Source organism: Spinacia oleracea, chromosome 4, assembly GCF_020520425.1.
Source record: "Spinacia oleracea cultivar Varoflay chromosome 4, BTI_SOV_V1, whole genome shotgun sequence".
Lineage (NCBI taxonomy): Eukaryota > Viridiplantae > Streptophyta > Magnoliopsida > Caryophyllales > Amaranthaceae > Spinacia > Spinacia oleracea.
The window spans coordinates 30,963,214-30,984,131 of NC_079490.1; the positions used below are offsets into that span (position 1 = coordinate 30,963,214).

The 20,918-nt window shown below is 35.8% G+C and overlaps 1 protein-coding gene across 1 annotated transcript; it reads left to right on the top strand.

Annotated features, from left to right (window-relative positions):
- The first annotated feature begins 5,077 nt into the window (after positions 1-5,077).
- On the top strand, positions 5,078-8,620 carry LOC110805233 (uncharacterized). The gene is made up of 5 exons (XM_056841555.1): positions 5,078-6,827; positions 6,917-7,466; positions 7,550-7,849; positions 7,925-8,030; positions 8,111-8,620. The coding sequence occupies exons 1-5, from the start codon at positions 5,078-5,080 to the stop codon at positions 8,618-8,620; spliced, it is 3,216 nt and encodes a 1,071-aa protein (XP_056697533.1).
- Positions 8,621-20,918: the final 12,298 nt, after the last annotated feature.

Sequence of the window (20,918 nt, forward strand, 5' to 3'; positions counted from 1 at the left end):
GTCCGTGAAACCAATTGTATTTTGGCCAAAATATCCCGCTGAAGTCTCTAAAATTTGGCAGAATCCCGCTTTACACTGCTCCACCTCCCACGTCTCTCTCAACCTCCTCAACGACGACCTTTGCTAGCTCCGAAACCTAACCACCCTCATCAGATTTTCCCGTCTTCACTCCTCACGTTCAGCGCCATTAACGAATTCCTTGGATTTTGTCTTCAATCTGTACGTTAGCCCAACAAAGTCCCTCAATTCTCTCAGTTCACCCACTTTTATCTCACTCCTCAATCTATATATTTATGGAAAATCCCAGTTGAATTCATAATTCGACCAACAAATTAGAAAATAAATTCGTTGCTTCCTCTGGTTATTTCTGATTGGAGATATTTTTGGAGAAATTCGAGCATCCTGTAGTTGATTTGGGGCTGTTTCCTTGGTGTACGGGGTAATTTCGCTCAATTCTTGACAGAATTAGATCTTCCAGGTTAGTTTTTTTTAAAACTTTTGTTGCCAAAATTTGTTTTGTTGCCGAAATTGCAAAAAGAATTCCCTCCATTTCGTGGTAGATATTTGGTGAGTGAGATAAATTCGCCCAATTAACTCCGATAAATTCTTCAAGGTTTTTTTTTGTTATCTTTTTACACGTTTGTTGCGAAATTTGTGTGTTTGAACGTTCTTTTTTATCTTAGTGTTTTATGCTGCTTATGGTTTTGTCTAGAGATGAACAGAGATGTTGGATATGCTGTTTAATTGTTGTTTAAGTTTCAATGCTTTAACAAAATCATCAAAAGTAATTATCTGTATAATTGTAACTGTGTTATCATAGAATCAGGGCCGTCTTAGACTTCATGGGGTGTCCCTGTGCTATTTATAAATTTAGGCTCCTAATTTGAAAAATAAGAGCAATTTTACTACTATGACTATTATATATGTTTCAACTAAGTGTAATACCAATCATACTGTGATTATTATGTTTTCAAATGAAACCCAAAACTTTACCCATCGGATTATTATAAATTTGGGAAGGATAATAATTACGTGCATTGCGTTCAATTTTTTTTCCTTAGAGAAACAAAATCGATAAATGTGGGTGAAGAAAGATTAAATTGGGATAGTCTTATTTGAGTGATTGAGAAAAGGAGGTTAATGAGCTTTTTGGAGAAGCGGGAGGGGGAGATTTAATGAAAACTTTGGCAATTTCCAAATAAATAGTGGAGTAGTAAGTACACCGGTAATTAGAGAAAGTAAAGAGAAAGGAAAAGAGTTTTTTTTTAATTCCTAAAAAAAAAGAAATAAAAAAAAAGTAGCTGTTCAGATTTGTGGCTAATTCAGATTTCCAAGTGAAGGAAGTTTAATAGTCACGTCATTTTCAAAGAATCAGTAGTACTTGTTCAGCTAAGTAATTACCGTAGAACAGAGAGAGGGGTCCGCCGGTTAAGTTGATAAACTGGAGTAGGTTGAATATACTAGTTGAATATACATACAAGTTGCAATTTCACCTTCAGTTGGTTGTTGTTGTGCATTTCGCTGTTTCCTGGTGAAGGCAAGCATATCAGAATAGTTTGAATATACTAGTTACTTCCCGCAGTTTGGGAGAAATATTTCAGTAAATACATTTGAGGTGTTTGCATTTTTGTTCATTTGATGTATCATTGCTCAGAATCTTTTGAAAATTCTATGTTCTGCTATTATGGTCATTTTTGCTTGTTTCAGAGAATCATGGCGGTTATAGTGTTATACATTAGATCTTAAAACTTAAGTCATCTTAGCCTCAACAGTACATAAGTCTATATGAAAAGAGAGATTTTTTGTGTAGATCTTAAAACTTATGTCATCTTAGCCTCAACAGTACATAACTCTATATGAAAAGATAGATTTTTGTGTAAATAGAGATGTGCAGATAACATGAAGATATATGGTCTAGAAAGATTTATTTTTTTTGTTTTTGAAGGATTGGTCTCTCATAAGTTACACATACAGTACGTGTTATGTTTCTGTGAATGCTGATTGGCTGCTAAATGCTAATCCTTAAATCTTTAACGGTGAATTCATTTTTCATGAAGTTTTTTGGTTGTATTTTCTTAGTTTCTATTTCCCTCTAGAAGTTTATTTACGAGTTATTTCATTTCAAACTTGTAAGGAGTATCTGTTTGCTGGTTAAAGCCAGAAAGTCTTGGCACCTTCAGATAATAGTAACCCTGGAATATTAAATGCGTTAATATGCATTGTGCATCAATTTTGGTGTCATTATCTTCTCATATCTTTGCAGTTTTGAGTAGTTACAGGTTAGAGCCTGAACTTTTCCATAATCTTATAAAAGTGTGCTTCTTGCAGGAAGTTCTTCTTCGATAGTTTGTGGTTTCTCTAAAACTTAAAGACACTACTTGGTGGACCTATCACAGCAAACTCAGCTGAGGTAACTCTTATTCTTATTTTGAATGAACTTAGAAATAAGAAGATGCATGTCTTTATTTCCCAAATGTTGGTCTAGTATTCTAGTAGAATTGCTGCTTAAGTTATGTTGGTGTTTCGCCCTCCTCCCTTCTTAACCTGCATTTATGAAAGCTAGGTACTTTGTATTGCACTCCATCCCAATATTCAATTTTCTTTCAGATTAAATGCACTGAAATGATTCCTGTTAAAGAAGGGGAAATAGATAGCCACTTTATATAATATTCAATTTTTTTTTTTTGGGTGGGTATGAGCATTTAGCAATGTATCACTTCTCAATAGTTGATAATGTCTTGACACTCGTTGAAAACATGAAATTATGTACAGCCGACAATAGGTGACGCGTAAGTATGACAGTATCTCTAAAACAAAGGCTTACACTATAGAGTATAGAGTACATAGTTACATAAGACACGGAAGTTTGAAGATAAACTAATGATTTAGCAGAACAAAACTAATTTGTGCTTCTACAACACTCAGCCAAGACTTGAACTGCAATAATCTGCTGTGCAATGATGTGCTTGTTATATGTAAATCTTGTAATGTTTCATGTAACTGGCTTTATCACACCAGTGAATAGTTGGGTAGTAAATCATACATAAAAGCATGTTTCCTGTACTCGAATCAATTCCCTGCTGATCTGCTCCACTTTAAACAGCTGTGCATTTGTGTTTCTTGGTTAGTTTTGGTTGTACCCTGACAATTCCGCATTTTTGTTACACCAGTAAACGACCGAGGAGTTGATGTTAAGAGCTGCAAGCAATGAACAAATAAAAGGGTTTCACACATAACATTTGCAAAAAAAAAAAAAAAACTGTAGTATTTGCTATTCATCCCAATCGATTTTAATGTTGAAATGAAATGAAGTATTCGACACAGCCTTGGTGAAAATTCTTAACCTTTATACCACTTTTTGATTCTGAGACAGCTACAGAACCTGCAAATAATCCAGAAGTATTGAAATTAGGTGCCTTTTCTCCTTGTTTGAAGTATTTTCTACTTGAAGAAACTCAAGTTCAGTTTACAGAAACAGATTATTGATCTTACCTGTGAAACTTGTGCTTCTTGGTTTCTTTTGGTTGTACCGTGTGACTTTGACTGTTTTAAGTGCATCATAGTGTTTTCTCTTTGAACTCGACACTTGGTTCAGAACAGCTCCAGAATCAGTTCCTATAAGCGGGATGCGGAGTTATTGATTAAAATCAGGATAACCTTTAAACTCTATTCTTATATAAAATTTTAGTGTTGATCATAATACTTTTCCACTTAAAGTAGTAGTACTTGATCATAATACGAATTAGTAGTACTTGTTCAGCTAAGTAATTACTGTTATTTGGACGTTTTAATTCGTATTATATATATCCTGTTATAAGTAATGGATGAGTTTCTTAGCCTTAGGTTGCTTTAGGATTTGTTTGGTATGTTGATGTAAAAGTTGTAAATATTTCTAACTGTAATGTATTAAACCTTTTTTTTGTTTGTGTAGCTCAACAGAAGGATTGTAAGGACTAGTGGACCAAGCTCATTATTCTCTTCTCACAGGTGCATAACTCTTTCTCTTCTAATTTTTTTGAGCTAAGTTTCAGTTAATGTGATGTACTACTTGTTGGTAACTTCTATTGCTTGATGGTGATATTAAACTACTACTGCTACTGCTTGTTGATGTTTCTTCGCTTTGGTTTTTTGATGATGGTGATGTTACTGCTTGCTTGCTGATGTTATTACTGCTTATTACTTGCTTGCTGGTGCTAAGTATGCATTCATTTTATTTATAATATGAGAAATACCTAAGGTGCTTAGAAATATATACTTCCTTTATACCCACCTGCTAGTTCGTTTACAAAGTACTCGTAGTAAATTTTCGTTTATTTAGGTCAGTCACTTCAGTGTTAATCCTGAAACTGTCAAGCATATTCAATTGGGGTTAGTTTCATAATAAGCTGCTACGAATCAAATTTCACAAAAAAGGAAGTAAAACATAATTTAAGAACGGTAAATTTGGAAAAGCTTAGCTACTTGTATTTGCAGATCAGTGTAATCAACAATTACCCTTGGGGTGTTTTCTGGTGCAAGTGAGGACCACATGATTTAGGTGGATTTGAGTTGGTTATTCGACTTTTGACTTGGATATTTTCTTTTAGCTTTTACCTTCTTGTTTATTATGTCGAAACATGGGTGCTCATTAATTTGTGTAACTCACATGCTTTACTTTCCTTGTTTAATTCATGGGAATTTGAAAGTATTACCGTGTGTGCTAAACTCGTATGCTTTTTTTCCTTGTTGAATTCATGTGAAGCTAAAAGTTTTACCTTGTGTGCTAAAAGAAAAAAAAACATATGGAAATGAAGGAAAAAGTTTTTATTAATAAGATTAACTTAGATACCAAAGTGTGACAACATAAAGTTATATTATTAATACCTATACTTCCGTATGGAGGTCATTTAATTTTAATATTTCACTTAATTAATCTCCTATGTAATTATATTTTTAACTATTTCATATTTGAATTATATGCTATATGAAGGTTCTAAGAAAGATCATAACGTTCTAGTAAGTACTTATAAAATATTTCCTATTACATGAAGTATATTATTACTTATTTATCTTATTACTAAATTTATTTCATATAGATATGGATACAAGTTGGATCGATCTGCCCATTGGCCACCCTAAATATATCGATGGATGTATGCAATTCATTGAGTTTGCCAAGCAAGATCTAGTCCTAGGGAAAATTAGATGCCCATGTAAGAACTGTAAGGTGGATAAATGGTTTCCGATAAATGAAGTAGAGAGACATATTTTGTTTAAAGGGTTTTATAAGTCTTATAAGAATTGGATCTTTCATGGGAAAGGGGATATGGTTCAGCGTATGTTTGAGAGTGATGGAGGGAGTACTAGTGAAGGATTTCCCGGTAATCAAAGTGTGTTTATTGGTCGAGATAATATGTGGGGACTATTAAGATCAGCTTTTAGTGTTAATATGTCTCCCAATTGCCAAACTTTTGAAGCACAAGAGGATGATGAATGGATTGAGGAACCAGTGACATATGAAACAGATGTTAAATATGATGATTCTACAATAGAAGAAGATGCGACATATAAGAAGTTACTTGAAGCTTCTGAGGAGAGATTATACGAGGGGTGTATCAATTTTTCAAAGTTATCTTTTCTTTTACACTTGTTTCACTTGAAGTGTATGAATCATTGGTCTATTGAATCTTTTAATATGCTGTTAAAGCTAATTTTAGATGCATTTCCTCAAATACTTGATTTTCCCTCGTCTTATTATTACAGTAAGAAAATGATAAAAGAATTGGGACTTGGGTATGAAAAGATTGATGCTTGTCCGAATAATTGTATGTTGTATTGGGGGCAATTTTTAGAGAAAGACAAGTGTCGTGTTTGTGGTACATCAAGGAGGAAGAGAACTAAGGGTATGAGTGGCGATGTAAGTGAAGAAGATACAAATACATTGAAGAGAAGTGTGCGAGCTAAGGTAATGCGATATTTTCCTCTTATCCCGAGGCTAAAAAGAATCTACATGTCATCAGAAACAGCGGAAGAAATGAGATGGCATGATACAGAGAGATTGGGTGAACATGATAAGAAGATTTTGAGGCATCCATCGGATGCCTTATCTTGGAAAGCATTTGATGAGCGTCATAGCGATTTTGCATTAGACCCTCGCAGTGTTCGATTAGGTCTTGCGAGTGATGGGTTTAATCCTTATCGTTTAATGAACACCTCTTATAGTACGTGGCCGGTGATGTTGATTCCTTATAACCTTCCACCATGGTTATGTATGAAACCATCTTCTTTAATTTTATCCACACTTATTCCCGGAAAAACAAGTCCCGGAATTGATATTGACGTGTATCTGCAACCGTTAGTGCATGAATTGAAATTGTTGTGGACGGGGGTTGAAGCTTTTGATGCTTTTGGTAGAGAGAGATTTAATTTGCGAGCGGCTTTGCTTTGGACTATTAATGACTTTCCTGCCTATTCAATGCTCTCTGGTTTGAGCACAAGAGGTTATAATGCATGTCCAGTATGCATAGATTTCACGCCTTCTGATAGATTTGGGAGCAAGATATGTTATTGTATGTATAGAAAATGGTTACCCGCAGATCACCCATATCGATCTCAGGGTTTCATGTTTTGTGAGAAGTTCGGAACTAACGAGTGGGGTGAAGCTCCATCTCGTCCTAGCGGGACTGATATATTGAGGGAACAAGAAAAGGTCGAGTATGTTTATGGAAATTCGAAGGCACCACAAAAAAAAGAGGTAGACAAAGAGGTCATAATGATAACAATAATAACAATGATGTCCAAGATGAAAATGCTTATGGTACAAAAAGAAGCATATTTTATGATTTGGTGTATTGGGAGCATAATCTTCTAAGGCATAATTTAGACGTTATGCACATTGAGAAAAATGTGTCTGAGAATATTTTGGGAACTCTTCTAGGTAATGATAAGAGTAGAGATAGTAGGGATGATCGAGTAGCCCTTAAACATTGGAGGATAAAGCCTCACCTTTGGCTTGAGACCAATCATAATGGAAGCGAATACATGCCTCCGGCTTCTTATTCTATGTCTACGGAGGAGAAAGAGAGGTTCTTAAATGTTTTGCAAAAACTTAAAGTTCCGGATGGATATGGATCCAACCTTTCTAGTTGTGTGAATATGAAGCAAAGGAAGTTGATTAACCTCAAGAGTCATGACAACCATGTTCTAATGCAAGATATCCTCCCCGTCGCCTTAAGAGCTTCTAATGCTACAAAGGTGATTGACTTGTTGGCTAGATTATCTTCGTTTTTCAAGAAGTTGTGCTCCACCAGTATTGATCTAGATGATTTAGATGGTCTTCAAGATGGAATTATTTTAAGTCTTTGTGAGTTGGAAAAGGAGTTTCTGCCTTCATTTTTCACAATCATGGTCCATTTGTTGATTCACTTAGTGGAGGAGGTTAAACTTGGTGGACCAGTGCAATACAGATGGATGTATCCCATTGAAAGGTTAATCTCTTATATGTCTGAGTTATATTATTTCATTAAATACTTTTTTATTATAATTTAAGTATAAATGTTTTATTTAAAAGGTACTTGTCCCATTTGAAATCACATGTAACCAATAAAGCCCAACCTGAAGGATCTATTGCTGAAGGCTTCCTTTTAGAGGAGACAATTAGGTTTTGTTCGAGATATCTTCAAGGTGTTAAGACTATCTTCAACATACCTAAAAGGATGGATGGTGACATTCCAAATCCCAATGATTACTTGTTTAATTCTGGTGGTCGAGTTATTGGGAAGGAGGTTAGCGTTCGCCTTGATGACAAAACCTTAAAGCAAGCTCATCGCTACGTTTTACTTCACTGTGATGAGATTAAAGGGGAATTAGAGTAATTATTATGTTTGTTTTCTTTTGAATTATCAATTGTTAAAGACCACTCTAAGTTTTTTCTTCTTCTATGAAGTGAATTTTTAATGGAGAAGCGTCAAATGAACTTACAAAATTCCGTCACGGAGAGTGATGAAAGTAATTGGATCATCAATGAATTTGGAGGGTGGCTGCAAAATAAGGTTACTTAAGTTCTTTTAATGTGAACAAATAATTCTTTGTTTGAAAAAATGTATTTTGATTTAATGATGTACCATCGTAGGTACATTGCATAGATGTAACCACCGAAGATGGAAAACTAAGAAGAGCGTTGGCGGGTGGTTTGAATTATTATGGTAGAAAATTAAAAGGATTCATGATCAATGGTTATAAGTTCCTTTCCACGGATCGCAATTGTCGTCTTTTGACACAAAATTCTGGAATTATGGTTGAAGCGGATGGAGAGGCGTACTATGGAAAAGTGATATATATTTATGAATTAAATTACTATGGAGATTATAAAGTTGTATTGTTTCGTTGTGATTGGGTAGACATTTATAGGGGTGTAAGAGCCTATCCAAATGGAGGAGTATGTGTCAATTTTTCTAAATTGATGCATAGCGGACGATTATTGCAAGATGATCCATTTGTATTCTCATCTCAAGCAAAACAAGTTTTTTACATAGAAGATGAGATACATAAAGGGTGGTGGCATGTTGTTAAGAATAAGCCTAGAGACTTGTTTGATTTAGGTGATTCTTTACCGGTAGAGGAAGAGGGTGGAGCCGATTGATCATATAGCTTTTTTTTCAAATGAACCCTTTTGATTTTGTTTTGTATTTGTATTGTATTGATTCCATCTAATGACTTATTTTCTTTTATTTATCATATAGTAATTACGATCTATGTTTTCTTTCAACATTGGCGCCGTTACCGTGAAGATTATTTTCATTTTTGTCTTTTTGGTTGCTTCTTGTTTTGATTACAAGCTGTATTTGGCAGCAGACTCTATAGCTGTATTCTATCCTGTTTTGCATGTCTGTTGGATGCAGGCTTTTACATTTGTTGTTGTTGTTTAGCTTTTGTGTTGGTTTCTTGCCGTGCATCCGTTTCGGCACTCTAATCTGAATTTTATATTTGGTGTGTTGTTGGAATTGTTATACAATATGATTAGTGTTTTTGGATGTAGGAGTTGACACCGGATTGATGATTCTGTGATGAATTTTCTGCATTATCAAATATTGATTTCAGTTGTGCTTTGAGCGTGATGCATATGGTCTCTGTTTGATATTTGCGAATTATTGAATTTTGAACTCAATAAGTCTTAGAGCGTGTTATGCAATATTTTACGAGTAGCATACTGTAGTTTCTTGTAATTTTTGGCTTGCCAGAGCATAAATATAATACAAAAGACAATCAGCTTAATTTTGCCAAAAACGTAATATTGAGTGACTGAATATTGAATTGATGTACAAAAGATGGATGACTTTTTATTCTGAGGGCTGCACCTCGTGAATGTTTGGGATGGAAGTCTATGTTGTTGTTACCTGTTTGTTGCTTCTTTGATTAGTAAATGTGTTGCAGAAGTTCTTGCTGCACCAGATAAATATTCCTCTACCCATTTTGAATTAACAAGTGTTCAGCGTTTTATTGTGGAATCCATTGCTCTCTGTGAGAAACATAACCAGATTTGGCCTTGTAAATATGCATCCACCTATGTACACTCTGGAAATTGGAAGAGAAAACATGCATGAATATCTATCTTGTCCATGAGCTGCCTGTTCAACTTATTTCTATTGAACCCATATTTGCTTCAGACTGAAAGATCTTTCAGTACAACAATTTTTCGTTCCTGTTTTTGTCATTTACAAAATCATGAAACATTTCTCCCTTCCATTTGATTTTTGTTTTATTGTAGAAAATAATTGTTTATGCTCAAGTGCATTGAAATTATGCTGAGAATGAAGTTATTAGCATAAACTTGACTATACATCAGTTATACGAAACTGACTTTGCACTCTCAATATGCTTTATTTGATCTGAATGTATCGTTTGATGACTTAAGTTTACCTAACTCTGAACTAATTTCTGCTCATTATAATCTTGTGTATTTGAAAATCTTAAACTGATTTTCATTATGAGTGAACACCTATATCCTATTTAGTGTTACATTCTTACAACAATTGAGTTTGTTTTATCACTAATTGTGTTTTTTACTTGTTGAACAGGAACTAAAATATGAGTTACAGGAGTAAACGATCCCTTTTAGCTACTGATGAGGGCTCTGTATCAAAGTCACCCAAATCTTCTGATCCATCCAGCCAAAACTGGGGACCGTTCAGCCCTCCAACACTTGGAATGTCACGGTCGTTTGGGACCATATCACAACCTATCAAGCAACCAACAACTGCTAAAAAACCCACATCATCTACATCATCACCTTCCATGGTTGCACGACAATTATCCATGCCACAGTCTACTACCATGCCATCAAAGCCACAACTTAAGACATCATCAAAACCACCCTTTACTCCGTCAAAACCATCCTTTAACCCCTCACAACGATCAATGTCGTCCACTCTTACAGGAGCATCACAATCACAAACAAAAGTGGCACAAAGCAGATGGTCAAGGGGACCTTTGTTTCCGAACCTGATTGAAAGAGAAGCACAGAAAGCAACAACGACGAATCCACACCCTTTCCAGCCTCTCAAAGCTACTCTGCAACCCTCTTTGGACCAACACAAAGCTTCCCAGCAGCCTCAGAAAGCTTCCCAGCAGCCTCTCAAAGCCACCCAACAACCTCTCAAAGCTACCCAACAGCCTTATGTCAAGCCACATTTAGAGAAAAGTGTATTTTCTGCACCCATGGGAGCAACAAAACCCGTGATGACACGAGCTCCTACACCACCAGACACCATGGAAGGGAAGAAGAGAGTCGGGAAGCTTGCTTCTAGTCAGGTGCATGTGAGTGAAAATGCATTTCAAAGGAGGCGGTCTCCTCCATCCAATCATGCTGAGTGTGAAGTTATGCCCAATTACAATTGGGACGAATTGGAAGAATCAGCTTCTGATGGTGAAAGAGAAATGGATTTGGAAGAATCAACTTTTGAGGGTGAAGGAGAAGGAAGTGATCCTTCTGAGAAAAAATCAAAACATCGACGTCGGATTATTATTCCAAAATGGCCAGCTTCAAGGGAGTTTGATGAGAAGGAAGAGGCCATAGCTATAGGTAAACATGTCCTACATCAAATATGCAAAGTATAAAATGTCTTGGTAATTTTTTAATCTCATTTAACTCTTGTGGCAGATGCTGATGGAATACGATACCTGGTGAAAGGATCAGTTCCACCTCGAGAAGTCTGGCAAGATGCAAAGGGATTCAAATACATTGTCAAGTTCAATGAATTCAACCAACCTATTCGAAAAGGTGGTTCCATCCTTGTGAGTTTCCTCGGAGATATTGCAAAAATAGATAGATTTTGTCCAGTGGGAGTACATAGTTGGCGTGAGGTGAACAAGCAGTTAAAAGCCAATATTATTACACTTATTCGGGTATGTGTATTTATTGTTCGTAACACTTGGAATAATTGTAGATTTATTTTTGGTAGGTTGCTTTGTTGGTTAAGACTTTCTGGTTGGTTTCTTTTCTTGGTTATGCTGCTCTTTTTGCTTTCTTCTGTAAATATGTCACAACAATTATACCACAAACATACAAGATTATCACATATGAAACTTAAACTGGATAGCCAACATGAACAAAAAATATGTTTACACCAAATAAAATCATACTCACTGAGTTGCTAGTTCCAGATTCCAGAAACGAAAAATGTGTGTTTAATGAGAGTTTTATATGCCTTGAGGATCAAACCACATTTGCACTGCAACTGAATTCTCAATTCAAGCAGCTTCTCTTCTTCCTCTGCCATTTCTTTCAATATAAGAATAATATCTCCATTTTTCGCTTCAATAAGCAAATCATTGACTTCAGCTTCTTCTTTTACAGAGTCTATTCTGGTTGGAACTAATTGATTAGATCAGAACATACTGATGAGAACCGATCATAACTGAATTGATCAGATCACGATATAACTGATCAGAACTTAATTCTGAGTAAATGTAGGGTAAAAACACACTTATGTCTCGTGCATTAAAGCAGTATTGTACTAACACCCTTCTGTCCTTTCTCCAATCTGTTCACACTAATTTTTCCCCAACCCTACTATACTCCCTCTGACCCTGTTATTCTGCTCATGTTCCGTTAGACTGGTCTCTTTTGATACGCCTTTACAGGGATGATAATATTTTAATGTGAATTGATCAATGTAGAGTACACTGCAAGTTTTTAATCTAATCAGCAGATTACAATTCATTTTTCTTCTGTTATAGTAAGTTATCTCCTTTATAAGCTTGGTGAATGGTGATTATACAACGAGGAATGATCTGTCTACATTCTAATCTAGCTTGTTTACTTCCCTAGGACAGTAAGACTTCCATCTTAAGTATAAAATGTTAGTTCTTTGTCACTAATCAGAAGTGTAATGCTAATAAATTCATTAATAACAGCTCTCAAATATGACTATGAAGATGCTGAGAGCTTTAGTGGCCATTCTAACAGAAGTATACATTCCATTAATAATAATATGTCGATTCATGCATTTTTCTTTCTACAAAATCGTTTACCAATGTGGTGTTTTGGAGATGAAATATGGTGTAACTTGATTTTTCTTTTTTCTTTGAAGAATCATTTTGTGATACCCGAAGGGAAGATAGTTAACGATGCACTTTTGATGCGTATTGACAAGCCATGGAAGCAACATAGATACACTTTGAAGAAGGATTATTTCGATCCAGTGAACAGAACTCGAGAACAGAACTATGCCAAACAACCTGATGGAGTCTCCGATAGGAGTTGGACGGATTTGGTCGATTATTGGCTTTTACCAAAGACCCAGGTTTGTGACCTCGAACGATCCTAAATTTAGCAAGTGTTTCGCCTATTCATGTTAACATTGGTTTCATGAAATTAGGAAAAATGTGAAATGGGAAAAAATGCCCGAGCATTACAAGGACATAAGCACAATAGTGGTGCTACAAGCTTTGCTAATCGAAGAGAAGATTTGGTATGATTTTCTACCTTATTTGATTTGTTGCATTTCAGTTGCTATAGGTATTAATCAAATAGGAACTTAAAACATGAATATTGTTCACATAAGTATGTTGATATATTTTTTTTGCTAACATTGCAGAAAAAGAAGGGAAAGTTTAGCGAATTGGCGTTTTACAAAACAGTTTATGCCAAAGAAGATGGAAGCTTTAAAGAGGGCACACTCTCTCATCAATTTGTGGTATACATTGCATTGAGATAATTCAATATTTACAATCTTGTCTTTTAAAGTAATTTTAGTCCTGATTGTTGGCATGCTCTTTTATTCTGCTTGGTGCGTTTTTTTTAGTACGGTTCATCTTTCAAATGGAAGCAGGCAGGTGCTTTGGCTATATCTTAGTTTTGTGAATCACCTGTGATGCAACACTAAGATGTGAACTCTTTTCTACCAAGCTGTCCAACCTCTCACCACGTTCTAGGACACTATTAATAGTTTTGTGCTGTAGCAAATTGAAAAGGTGTTAAAAATATATAAAAACAAATCAAGTTAAAATAAACAGACAATCATAAGGCAAAACAAATGTAAGGACAAACAACACTCATCCTAGCAATAGCAGCATGACACCTAGCAATGAGCAATGATATGCCTTGTACACTTATGATCACTGCAAGGAACTCAGAATTTCCAAGCAAACCACTGATATCACCACAGGGAGAATACAGGAAAATAGAGGAAGTAGTTTATATTATTTAAGGATAAATCTCAAGGCTTGATTACAGACTAGAGAACTATTCGAGAGGTTCTCAACTCTCCCACTTAACCATTCAATTCCAAGATGATTATCTGTCTCTCCCTTCTCCCCTTTTTAATACAACTTTTTAGAATAAGACAAAAGTAATTAAGCTAAAGTAACTAGGACAAAAGATGTTAATGAAAGTCAGGTTGCATCCTCTAAGGAGGGTTGTTGCGCCCCCTCTGCCCCTTTGGCTGTTGCTGCTTCTTCTGTCCCTTCTGCTGTCTCTTTGTCTTGTACTGTTGGTTGCTTTTTCTTTCCTCTTCTTGCGTACACCTTCAATGTGGGAGAGTTGGTATGGTGCATTGCAATCACACCCATCTTATTTTTGTTTACACAATCACCAAACTGATGGAAAAAGAGCAGTTGGAGTCCTTGGAGACTTGGAGTGAAAAGCTGTAATGCAGTTGCAAGAGATAGAACATAGATAAAAAATTAAACAAACTCAAATAATAATTGTGTCAAAGAACTATCCCGGCCTCATCTGTAAAGGCAACTAGCAACGCATTGACATCGCAATCTATGATTTCCCAAATCTTTTCTGCAAACTACACTCATATTGTTCATAATTGATTTTCCAAAGCTGTACAAACTGTTACTTAAATTTGCAACCAAAGCAACCAAATATGTGTGCATGAACCAACCAAAGCTTGTGCAAATTTGCAAGTTTTTTTTTCTTTTCTTTTCTCTGATTCTGTTTCTATTTCTTTACTTGTTTTTCGCTCTTTTCTTTGGTTGTTGGGAGAGTAATGTAGAATAGAAAACCAAGTATAATGTCTAGTTTGCAAAACTCAACGAGTCTCTCTACAATATCTGAATAGAATTGTCAGATAACTCTTTCTTTTATTAATTCTTAAAGCAAAAACTGATACAAAATTCTATGTGAGTTACACCATATATATAGGTGTATACATTACTCTAATTCTATTCTAACTAGGAATACTTTGCTCCAGAAATCCTAATAGGATATAAAATAAAGTAAATAATAAATAACTAGTAAACTAGCTTAGTCCTACACGGTTTAGGACTATTGCTTCAGGTGAATCCAATTAAGACAAGTCACAAACTTAACTCCATTCTCTTGTAACTTGAACCCAAGTGAATCCAAACCAAGAACAATTGGTTCCATAGTCCCAACAAGTCTTCATAAACAATCCATAGGCTTCCTGTCTACACGATCTTGCCATCAAAATGTGCTTGTCCCTATTTAGGTAGTTTAGCCAAGTCAATAGGTAGAAATGGATTCATTCCATAAACAATCTCAACTAGAGAATCACCTGTAGTACTTGAAGGCGTCCTACAGTAAGCAAATTCAGTATGTGGTAGCCGTGTATCCCAATCCTTTGTAGTCTTGCTCAGTAGGCCTTGAAGTAGAGTACCAAATGTATGACTGGTAAGTTCAGTTTGTGGATGATAGAGACCGAGGAAAGAGTAGTTTACTACCAACTAGCTTCCACAAACTCTTCCAAAAATAGCTCAAAAACTTTGTAATCGGAAACTGTACTTTTAGGTATCCCGTGCAAACTCACAATTTCCTTGTAGTATAGATCTGCAACACACAAAGCATCATCTGTTTTTTTGGCAAATGATAAAATATGCCATTTTAGGTAAGTTCAATTTTTGGCAAATGTAGAATTTCCTTGTAGTACAGATCTGCTTCTGGTTTAGAATGTGAGCAATGTAAGCCTAGCTAACCCAAAATCACCCAATCTAGCATTCATATCAACATCCAATAATAGAACATTACTGGCCTAAGATGAATTTATGTGCTTGCATTTGTGATATTTTATCATCTCGAGCTTACACTTTTCATATTATTTAACAGGAAGAAGCAAACAATAAGGTCCAAGAAAACCTTGCCGGTTCTTCTTCATCTATGTCTAGGGTTGAAATTGAGAATACGGTCTTTACTGAGCTTATATATAAAGGTGAAGTACCTAAACGTCCTCTGAATGATGGTTTTAGAGTGAAGAAAAGTGACATATTTGGAGTCGAAGGGGTGCTTAGGAAAGAAGGGTCAACCTGTGTTAGCAACAATGCTATGGAAATGGAGAACATGAAAGGCGAACTATCGATTGTCAAGAAGCAAAATGCGGACCTTGCAGAACAAAATCAAGTCCTGAACTCCAAGTTTGATGAAACAACACAATCCTTTTAAATGATTGCTTCTTTTTTAGGACAAGTTTTGAAGGAAGTACGCAAAGGAAATGTTTCATCCGCCCTTTTAGATGGTGCGAAATCAGCAATACATATGGTTAGTTATTCTTGAATTAGAATATACTGAATTCGGAGTAACTAAAATTTGCATTCCAATAAAACAAATGCATTTAATAAATGTAGATGCGAACTGAATTGATCAGAGAAGAGCAGAATTGATCGGAACAAAACTGATCTGTTCTATTCTGTTCAGAACTAATCTGTTCTGTTCTGTTCAGAACTGATCTGTTCTGTTATGTTCTGTTCAGAACTGATATGTTCTGTTCAAACAGAACAGATCAGTTCTGAACAGAACTGAACAGTTCTGATCTGATCATAACAGAACAGATTAGATCAGTTCTGAACAGAACAGAACAGATCAGTTCTGTTCTATTCTGTTCAAACAGATATGTTCTGTTCTGTTCAGAACTGATCCGTTCTGATCAGATCACAACTGTTCTGTTCTAATGTTCAGCTTCCTATTGTCACTATAATCCCTCCATTATCTCGTATTCGTATTTGGATATTTAATGAGGCCAATGGGAAATGCAACATATAATAGACATATTAAAATATTTCTTTTGCAGATTAATGATGATTCTGGTGGCAATGGTGAAGAGAATGCTGACACATGAGACAAGGACATTAAAAGCAAGGTAATTTCTTAGAGCATTGTTCATTTGGTTGGTCTTAGTTATTGGATTCGTATAATTTGAGGATTTGAGTGATTATTTGTTGGATCATGTGGCATATTGTGAGTGTGATGTGGAAGAAGGAAGGTGGTTTTGTGTTAGATTGGTAGATAAATTGTTATGAAGCATACGTATGAAAGTGTTTCAGGAAATGATGGGTTATTCACCAATTATTATAATAATTGCTTATTGTAAAACACAACATTTTTGAACTGAGTGAGAGATAAAGGGAAAACACAACAATCACAAAGAACAAATGTTTCTCCATTTTATGATCCGTTTCGTAGTTGTTGATCTGTTCTTGTAGACACCTACTTTTGTCCCCATTCCCGAAAGGGAAGGTTCGATGATGAAAGCATAAATCTCCACTTGACAACGTATCTCCTATAAAATAACGAATCTCGATCACCCCTTTTCATTTCACCCGAAACCCGCTATTTATGGAAACCTGCTAAAAATAGTAACTGTCGTAATGGGTAGTTATTAAAAGTGGCAAGTCATGAAAGATAGAAACTTATCAGAATTAGGTGTTGCACTCCAACATAAATCCTAAATGAGATAGAGATTACGAGAGAATCCTATTCCTAATATGATTAGAAAATAAGAGTCACGTATTAATTAAAATCCTAACGAGCCTAGAGTTCGTAACGGGCCCAGACGCATTCCGTCACAAGGTTAATACGCACTAAAAGACTCGATTAAGTCTCAAACACTCCGGATTCTAGGAATCCGAATCTGACTAAGAAAACAGCCCAGATCCTATTTTCAACGCCTGCCTCTGGGCGCCGAAATCTTCGGCGCCCAGGCCTGGGCGCTGAAATTACCTGGGACGTGTTCTTTCCTAATTCCTCGTGGATTAGAGCTCTACAATTCTATCTTTCCACAAACTCTTTTTTATAAATATAGCCCAAGTTCGACGTGACAAAAGGGACAACACACAATTTATATTCTGAGTATTGACTCTAAACCCCTAAGCCTAAGCCTCACGCTGCGAAATTGATCACGTGTTCTGTCGCAATCGATCCAAAAATCGAACAGAACGTATCCTATCCCGTAATTTGAGATTCGTTAAATAAAAGGAGAAATAGCAAAGTCAAAGTGGTTAGTTTTCTGAGAACCGTGACGCACCTCTCAAGGGTGCGTCGTAATGTGTCCCTTTTCCATGGTTTAATTGCTTTCCTCGCCCTTTTTATGAACTGTTAAACTAATTAAATCTGATTGTTCTATCACGCCTAATAAAGATAACATTTTTGGGAAATTGGATTATCATGCTAGGTCACTTAATACAATCTAAATCAGATAATCGCGCTCGATCTAGTATTATATGTTGCATATTGTTAAAATCAACTCAGATTAGTTTAATAGTTAACACATGTCCCTTCAATTATTTATGCTGAGATAGTAAGGATATCCTGCCTCTGGAGTTATCGAAGAGCGAGTACTCCTCTCGGTAGTTACTGTCCCCCGAACCCTCAATCTCTACCTTGCGGGTGTATGTTGAGAGATCCCCACACCAGGGATCACAAGGGAACCTACGGTCGTCGTGGTCAAACATAATTTCACTCCCTTTATGTCACGATAACCGGGTTTTGTCAGTTTTTCTCATTGTCGTTAAAAACTGAATGGCGACTCCTATATTACTAGTCAATTGGGTGTAAACTCACAGGAAATCCAATTACACTTGATTTGACAAAAAGAAACGTCACACCCACGAGGGACAAGGTCACGCATTAGCCTCGTGCTTTTTCGACCCCCTCACAGTTCTACACAACCAACCAGCCAAACAATGAATGTACTTTTGGGACTTTCCTTACTCTTGCATACTAGTTTCTTCCATTCAACTTATGCCCGTTTTGTAGTTTAATTAGTTGTTTTGTAGTTTAGTTTCAAGCAGGTTGTTCTTATAGTACACTTATATCAATCTAATTATAGATGTGATTGAGATCAGTTAAAAGAAGCCATAAATCATGATTTGGATAACACGTGTTGTTGTTGCTTAATTAGTAGTTATTTCCATGATAAGTACATGTTCTAGCTTTATATAGCTTCTTCTTTTAGTTTGATTTCAATGCACTAGGAATTTTTGTTGTTTGAAGGTCCATTTTTCTTTGACTATGCTAGTGCTCATGTTACATCTTTCTAATCTTTTAGTTTGTTGTGAAGCCTCTTATTTATCAAATTTCACATGCTAAGGTGATTTGATCGATGTGTTAGTAAAGTTTATGGATCGATAATTTGACATATTAAACTTTCTTTGCAGATTATTGATGATCCAAGTGATGATGGTGAAATATAGATAAGAGATCAACAATTTGTCTACAACATAAGCTCTAGCATGTCGATAGGATTTTCTCGCTTAATTAGTACGTAGTTAAGATTTTTTTATTTTATCTTTGGACTATCTTCATTAATGTAGAAAAATGACGCTAGGATTGTAGTTGTTTTAGAAATATTGTTTTTAATTTGGTTTTATTGGACAATGCAAATGAATGAATGGATTGTTAGGTTATGATTCATATGACAGTTCATAAATCATGCGGAAAAACCATAAAGCCAGGAAACATATTATTTACACATAATCATTTAGCATAGTTTAGATGCATACTCTTTGTTGCGTGCCTTCCCTAGCTGCGCCCGAACCGAACAAGAACAAGTCTTTAGGACTCCAAGTGTCGTCCCTCCGTAGATAGTCCACAGCACGTCCGGATCCGCCTTAAGATTGACCAACTAGAATCGCCCTTAAGGTTCTAATATTTTCGGTTGGGTAGGCAAGAATATTGGCTGATTTTTCTGCTTAAAAAATCTTAGTTTTGAATACTTAAAAACTTGTATATAAATAATGAGCCCTAGGCCTTTATTTATAGAGTTATGGAAAAGGAATCGCAATCCTAGTAGGATACGAATTAATTGAAATTAGAATCCTACATGAATTCTATTTAATTAATTTATCTAATTAGGAATAGGAATTTAATCACACACTAACTCTTGCAGTTTTAGGAATCACGCATGAGCACAAACTCACACACACACACGGCAGCCACAAGGGCTGCCCATGCGCATGCGAGCAGCAGCCCATGCAGCGCGGCCCACGCATCCGTGGCCTTGGTGCGCGCTGGGCTTGTGGCGTGCGTGCTTGCTGGGCGATGGCCCGGCTTCGTGCTGGGCCTTCGTCCGGCAGGCCTCGTCCGATGCTAATTCGTACGATACGCTTCCGATTAAATTTCCATTTCCGGAATCTATTTCCGATACGAACAATATTTAATATTTCCGATTCCGGAATTAATTTCCGATTCGAACAAATATTTAATATTTCCGTTTCCGGAATTATTTTCCGATTCCGGTAATATTTCCGATTCTGACAATATTTCCGTTTCCGGCAATATTTCCGATTCTGGTAATATTTCCATTTCCAATAATATTTTCCGATACGTACCATGTTTCCGTTTCCGGCAACATCTACGACTTGGATAATATTCATATTTCCGATACGATCCATATTTCCGTTTCCGGCAATATCATCGTTTCCGGAGTATTCATTTCTTGCCTGTGACGATCTTAGCTCCCACTGAAACCAAGATCCGTCGGTTCCGAATATTCATAGATGGAGTATTTAATGCCATTAAATACTTGATCCGTTTACGTACTATTTGTGTGACCCTACGGGTTCAGTCAAGAGTAAGCTGTGGATTAATATCATTAATTCCACTTGAACTGAAGCGGCCTCTAGCTAGGCATTCAGTTCACTTGATCTCACTGAATTATTAACTTGTTAATTAATACTGAACCGCATTTATTAGACTTAACATAGAATGCATACTTGGACCAAGGGCATTATTTCCTTCATGGATACTATTATAACTTTTTTCCAAGCTTCACTTTTTGTAAGCTAATTTATTTTATGTATAAATTAATTTGAGATTCTATGATAATGTTATACATATTCAAATTTAAATCGGGTTGTGCATCCATGTGTATTCAATATAAACAAATAGCATCATGGTTTAGATCAAATACTATTTTTACTAAAAAAAAATTAAAAAAAAATAAGCGGAAAATTGTGACGCTCAAAAGAGTCTATATTATTTTGGAGGGAAAGTAGAAAGGCATAAAACAACGGAGTACTTTGTCAAAACTTGCTGAGTATTGGTGCGAACCTAGAAGAATAGGGACGCCTATAAGAGTAGTTTTGTATTGCGACGGGGAAATCAGTCTAAATGAGCGGAATATGGACGGAAAAAAGCGTTGAAAAATGTGTAAATTGTGACGCTTTAAACCGACAAAAAAATTCGACTACCTAGGCAG

Excerpts from the sequence above, each read along its gene's own strand:
- LOC110805233 (XM_056841555.1), top strand. The coding sequence starts at position 5,078 with ATGGATACAAGTTGGATCGATCTGCCCATTGGCCACCCTAAATATATC. Across the intron at positions 7,850-7,924 it reads GAGATTAAAGGGGAATTAGA|TGAATTTTTAATGGAGAAGC; the intron begins GTAATTATTATG and ends TCTTCTATGAAG. Across the intron at positions 8,031-8,110 it reads GAGGGTGGCTGCAAAATAAG|GTACATTGCATAGATGTAAC; the intron begins GTTACTTAAGTT and ends GTACCATCGTAG.